The sequence below is a fragment of the Osmerus mordax genome, chromosome 7 (assembly GCF_038355195.1).
Source record: "Osmerus mordax isolate fOsmMor3 chromosome 7, fOsmMor3.pri, whole genome shotgun sequence".
NCBI classification, from domain to species: domain Eukaryota; kingdom Metazoa; phylum Chordata; class Actinopteri; order Osmeriformes; family Osmeridae; genus Osmerus; species Osmerus mordax.
In genome coordinates, this window is record NC_090056.1 from 20125298 (window position 1) to 20131448 (window position 6151).

Below are 6151 nucleotides of genomic sequence, written 5' to 3' on the forward strand. Positions count from 1 at the left end.
GTAATATAAACAATGTAAAGTAACCAAGGTGATGTAACTATGGTAACGTGTGACCCCCCCCCCCCCCCCTCAGGTTCAGACAGTCCTTAGGCGACAGTTGGGCCCAGTTCAGATCAGTCTGGGGCCTGACCCCCATCACCTCAGACTCCCACTCTAACTACCACACCAACTCTGTCACCGAGACCAGCCGAGCCACCGTGTTCCACGAGCGCCACGACCACAACCACGCCAAGACGGACGCGCTCGCGCCGCAAGCTAACGGGCAGAGCAACGGCAAACAGCGCGCCAGCGTTAACGGTGAGGCCGACCCGCCGCTGATCCTGGAGACCACCGAGATCTGATGCGGGGAGCGTTGTCACTTCCCGTTGGTGACGTTTCCTGTTTGCGTCACTTCCTGTTTATCGTTCGCATCACTTCCAGGAAAACAGGATGTTATGGTTGGAGTTTAAAAAAACACAAAGTCCGAAAGACCTTCTACGTATAAATGATCGCACACTTATGGTGTATTTTCTTTCACGCAAACGTATGTAAATTGTAATCTCAAGCACAAACACACACTCACACACCTCTCTAGTTTATACACACATCACTCTCTAGTGGGCATCTTATTAGAGGGGTCCAGTAAAAATCTTTTTTTTTTCTGACGACTCCTCTTGTCTTCATCATCTTTGGCCTTCATTAAACACACCAGCTGACATCTTTAGGATGAAACTGGGACTGAATCCACACATGTGAGAAGGGCTTGGATTTTGGCAGGGTGTAAGTCAGTGCTGGGGAGATTATTTTGTATATTTATTATGGTATGTTTCTTAGACGGTGTAGTGTACAAAATATACAGTAGGTCGACCATTTTAACTTGTTGTGTTTTCATTTTTTGATGCATTACTGAACGATGTACAGAATCCCGATCTTTGACAGACAGGCAGGCTGGGCAGACAGACCGACCGACCGACAGACAGACAGATTTGACATGTACATAAACAGTTGACGATCTGCTAACATTTTCAGTATAAGAGCATCATGCAAATTATCCCAAATGTGTATATGTCTCCTGTCAAAAGTGATATTGTGGTTTTCTATCTAACTACCAGGGATGTACAGTATAAACCAGCCAGGGTTAGTGTAGTCAGAACATGAGTGCCATCAGCGTTGCGTTGCAGTGTTGCCTACAAACAAACATTCCTTTTTACTCTCCCAAAGAAACACGTGCAACACAACTGTATATAAGCCTTTTTAATATTTTTCATTAACACAATGTTACATGACAATGTTACAATACGTGTGGAATCGAATAAAATAATTCTGATTAAAATTGTCCGTTGTCGCTTTTGTTTTGAGTGTTTATTATTATTTATCACCATGTCTGAATGTGATTTAGTTATTAGTGTAGATGGATATGAAGATGTTATTCTGTTATCTGAAGGATGAAACATGAGTTAAACAACCATCAGTGCTGTTGCAGACGGACTCGATGATGCTGCTGATAATCTATATAGATATTATAATCTATATACATAATAATACTTTTAAAACTGTCCAGTCTGCCTGAGAACACATATCCTTCCTTTTTCACATTTAATAAAGAATATAATAGTAGTCAGCTAAAATCCTCTCATAGTTTCTGCTTTATCATGACGGTGATGTATTAGCCAACCGTCTATCATCTACTGCGGGCACCAACAGGAACGGGAGTCGGTATGTCCCCCATGAACATTACCGAATTCGGAAAGCCTGAACTTGAGCATTGTCAACGGATTTCAACATTTCTTGACATTTGTTTTTTCAAAAGGACGAGGTCCTACCGAGATTTGAACTCGGATCGCTGGATTCAAAGTCCAGAGTGCTAACCATTACACCATAGGACCCGAGTGAGATCATAAGAAGGATATATAACATTATAATATGACGGATATTGACAATATTTTCTTTCTTCTCCTAACGACGGTATGCAATTAGTAGCGGTAAGCCACTATGTGTACAATATTTTCCTTTTCAATTATTTCATTTTCGATGAACGGCTACATCCGGTCATGTCGTGTGGAAAAGTGGCACGGCTTCGGACAGAGAAGCCGCCTGCTGGCAGAAAGCGCTCGAGCTCAAATGCAGAGCAGTTAATCGGTGAAAAAGTTTTCTGTCGAGACATTTTAAGACAGTTAGCGTCTACCTAGGTCGAGTAACCTACGTGCGTTGTAGCTCCTTAATACACGTCAAATGACCAAACAGCACGTAGATGTCATTATATATTAATCTTGTACGTTGCTGTGATGTTTAGCATTCATTTTCGTGCCGCATTCTCAGCGGAGAGCCAAATGGACAATGAAAACGACAGAATTCAATAGGCTACGTCATGATCGGGTTGAAAAAGTCGGTGGCATTGCTCCATCCTGACACGCCTGCTGTCGACCAAGGCCGTAATCATAATACATATTGGGGGGGGACACATCCCACCTAATATTCAAATCTAGTCAAAATGTCCACCCCAATATATTGATATAAAAATATAAATGTGCTACGCTACGACAGGCAACCACGCACGCTGTCCGAAATTATCATAACAAATTTAATTCGTCCCCCCCCAATGTTGACTCCATGGCTACGGCCTTGCTGTCGACTAACTTCTTTCCAGATCCTCAATCTGTACCTGACAGAGCCGAGAACAATGCATGTGATGACACAACAACACCACTAGGTGGTGGCACAGAACCGTAATTTAGCCACAAAACAAACGGCCGGAGCAGCAGTTCATTCTGAATCCTAGTTAGTGTGAGGACATGCATCTTATTCTCACCTACAGGAGAGCGGCTGACAGCCGTGACGCACACAGGCTGCATTACTGAGGGGCGATCTATAACTGGAGATCCACACATCACCCACCATCCCTCCCCGCCACCCGCCCTACCTCCCACCCCCCCCTCCCCCCCATCCTCCCCCACCTGGGGAGACACAATGATTGAGGATCAGCCCAGCAGATCGCTTAACCTCAAACCCCCTCCTGAACACAGGCTAGCTGTGGCGCAACACAAACAAAACAGGGACTGGAAAAAAAAGATTGCTCTCTGTGTGTGTGTGTGTGTGTGTGTGTGTGTGTGTGGTCGGGATGCCTGAGTGTGTGAGTGTGTGAGTGTGTGTGGCCGGGATGCGTGAGGGTGTGTGTGTGTGTGTGTGGTCGGGATGCGTGAGTGTGTGAGTGTGTGAGTGTGTGTGGCCGGGGATGCGTGAGGGTGTGTGTGTGTGTGGCTGGGATGCGTGAGAGTGTGAGGACTAAGACCCCGCGTCACAGCTACCTTGCATTCACACACAAGCCCTAATCCCCAGTCTCATCTGGTTCAGGCGAGGGGGTAATTCCTGCTAATCTCAGCACTGTTGGCCTCATTAATACGTCCTAAGGCCCTCCCTGGGCTAGCATGGCTGATCACTACCTCCTGGACACAGTGGCGGCTGGGACTTTGCTGAGGCCTCCCCGCAAAAATCTTATACAACTGCCAATAGACTGATTGCTGTCTACCTTTAGCATATATTCAGCAATGTGAGAGAAATAAAAAAAGTTTTAAAATAAAAAAAGCACAATTGCGTCAGCATAACAGCAGCCTATTTGTCATTGTTCAAAACCAAAGACAGCGCTACAGCCTTTTGATAGTTCAGCACCGCCACTGAAATAACACAATCAATGGAGGGAAAGGAAAACATTAATTCTTGACAATAAGTAAGCAAGTATGGTTGCTGGTGAAGACGTGGTGCTGCTCGCGGCCCCCCCCCCCCTGCCTCACGGGCCCCCCCCCCCCGCCTCACGGCCCCCCCCCCCCACCCCGCCTCACGGCCCCCCCCCCCCCCGCCCCCTCACGGGGGGCTTCCCAGCCTCCACTGCCTGGACACACTGCCGTCGGTTATATGGTGGGTGTGTGGGTGTGTAAGTGTTGCTCAGAAGTACAAGTTCAGTCTCTCTCCCCCTCTCTCCCCCCTCTTCTGTTTCTTTGTCTCTCTCCCCCCGTCTTTCTCTTACTCCCTCTCTCTCTCTCTCTCTCTCTCTCTCCCTTCTCTCCCTCTTTCTCTCTCTGGCTGTCTTCAGTATTTTTCTCTGCAGACACACACCTCATGATCACACCTCAGTGGTACGCGATGCAGCGTGTGTGTGGATGTGTGTGTGTGTGTGTGCCCACCGTGACTCTCAGAGGAAGGATGTGTATTGTGTTTCATGGTAGTTGTGTGTGTGTTTCACAAACTGTGTGTGTTTCACCGAGTGTGTGTGTGTGCTCTGTCTGAGGGTGTGAGGCATCATTTCCAGGTACACTCTGTGTCAGTTGACAGCCTGCAGGCTGAAACACCCACGGTACACCGAGCTACAGTTACACAGCATGGGGCCTCTCTGGTCCTGAGGAATAAAAACTGTGTTTATGGCCACTAGTCACGGAAGCTAATAGCACACTTCAGCTTCAGAGAAATTCTGAACAGCAAATTGCTTGATTCGATAATTGGTTGTTTTGTCGTATTTTCCAACAACGTTCGTATGTTCCCTGAACAGTTTTTCTATTTTCAGCTTCCTGCTTTCTCTTATGTGGAGCTGTAACTACCGAGAGAGAGAGAGAGAGAGAGAGAGAGAGATAGAGAAGCAAGTGAGAGAGAGAGAGAGAGAGAGAGAGAGAGAGAGAGAGAGAGAGAGAGAGAGAGAGAGAGAGGAGAGAGAGAGAGAGAGAGAGAGGGAGATAGATAGATAGATAGAGTAGCAAGTGAGAGAGAGTGAGAGAGATAAATCAGAAAGAAGAGAGATTTGAGAAAGAAAATAGAAAAGAAACAAGGAGGAAAAAGGGCAAATGATAGCCCAGGGAGAGGATGACTGATGAACAAGAGAGGGGGAAGGGGGAAGAGAAAAGGGGGAGGGGGAGGAGAGGTTGGAGCGAGGGAGGATGGATGGAAGGAGAATACTAGTAAGTAGATATAATCTGAGTGTGGTGTTACGTAACACCCTGCAGAACAACCTGGTTTCTTTCTTTCCCTGTCTCTGATGGGTGAGGAGCTCTCCTCTCAGCGCTCTCTCTGATGGGTGAGGAGCTCTCCTCTCAGCTCTCTCTCTCTCTCTGATGGGTGAGGAGCTCTCCTCTCAGCGCTCTCTCTGATGGGTGAGGAGCTCTCCTCTCAGCGCTCTCCTCTCTCTCTCTGATGGGTGAGGAGCTCTCCTCTCAGCGCTCTCGTCGCTCTCTCTGATGGGTGAGGAGCTCTCCTCTCAGCGCTCTCTCTCTCTCTGATGGGTGAGGAGCTCTCCTCTCAGCGCTCTCTCTGATGGGTGAGGAGCTCTCCTCTCAGCGCTCTCTCGCTCTCTCTGATGGGTGAGGAGCTCTCCTCTCAGCGCTCTCTCTGATGGGTGAGGAGCTCTCCTCTCAGCGCTCTCTCTCTCTCTGATGGGTGAGGAGCTCTCCTCTCAGCGCTCTCTCTCTCTCTGATGGGTGAGGAGCTCTCCTCTCAGCGCTCTCTCTCTGATGGGTGAGGAGCTCTCCTCTCAGCGCTCTCTCTCTCTCTGATGGGTGAGGAGCTCTCCTCTCAGCGCTCTCTCTCTCTCTGATGGGTGAGGAGCTCTCCTCTCAGCGCTCTCTCTCTCTCTCTGATGGGTGAGTAGCTCTCCTCTCAGCCTTTGACCCCCTGACACACGTCAACGAGGGACCCATCACAGTGACCTATCACAGCCCTGCTCTACCCTGATAGGCCAGGGCAGGTTGCTGCCCTGCCCTGATAGGCTAGGGAAGGTTGCTGCCCTGCCCTGATAGGCCAGGGCTGCTCTATTCTGATAAGACAGAACAGTGTGCCGTTTAAGCCTGTTTACTCCTTAGTCGTGCTGTAGTTAAAACATTCAAGTTGTTTAACGTCACATCCTATCTCAGCAGAACTACACATAGCTCCGTCAGCTGACTGCTTTCTGACTGGGATTGTTGGACTGCAGAGTGACGTGTTTTAAGGAAAGAACACAGACACATAAAAAACTGTAATAAAATGAACACATGTAACCGCTAATTTAATTAACGCCAGGCCCCTAATAGTCCTTACCTTTCGCTTCTCAGGCATAGCTCAGCGATTAAAGCCTATAAACTGCTAATCTAGAGATTGCAGGTTCAAGTATCTCTCTGTAAAAAATTTTTTTTTAACCAAACTTAAATGACTACAT

General features: G+C 47.8%; 1 protein-coding gene and 1 non-coding gene across 2 annotated transcripts; one reads left to right on the forward strand and one right to left on the reverse strand.

The window, feature by feature from the left end:
• Window positions 1–71: 71 nt before the first annotated feature.
• Window positions 72–1291, forward strand: LOC136945423 (calcitonin gene-related peptide type 1 receptor-like; the record flags this gene model as incomplete). Its single annotated transcript, XM_067239227.1, is given in 1 exon segment — window positions 72–1291. A coding segment is annotated over 1 exon segment (86 nt), but the record flags the coding sequence as incomplete, so codon positions are not given.
• Window positions 1292–1793: 502 nt separating this feature from the next.
• On the reverse strand, window positions 1794–1865 carry trnaq-uug (transfer RNA glutamine (anticodon UUG)). The gene has a single exon. It is a non-coding gene; the product is annotated as a tRNA-Gln (tRNA).
• Window positions 1866–6151: the final 4286 nt, after the last annotated feature.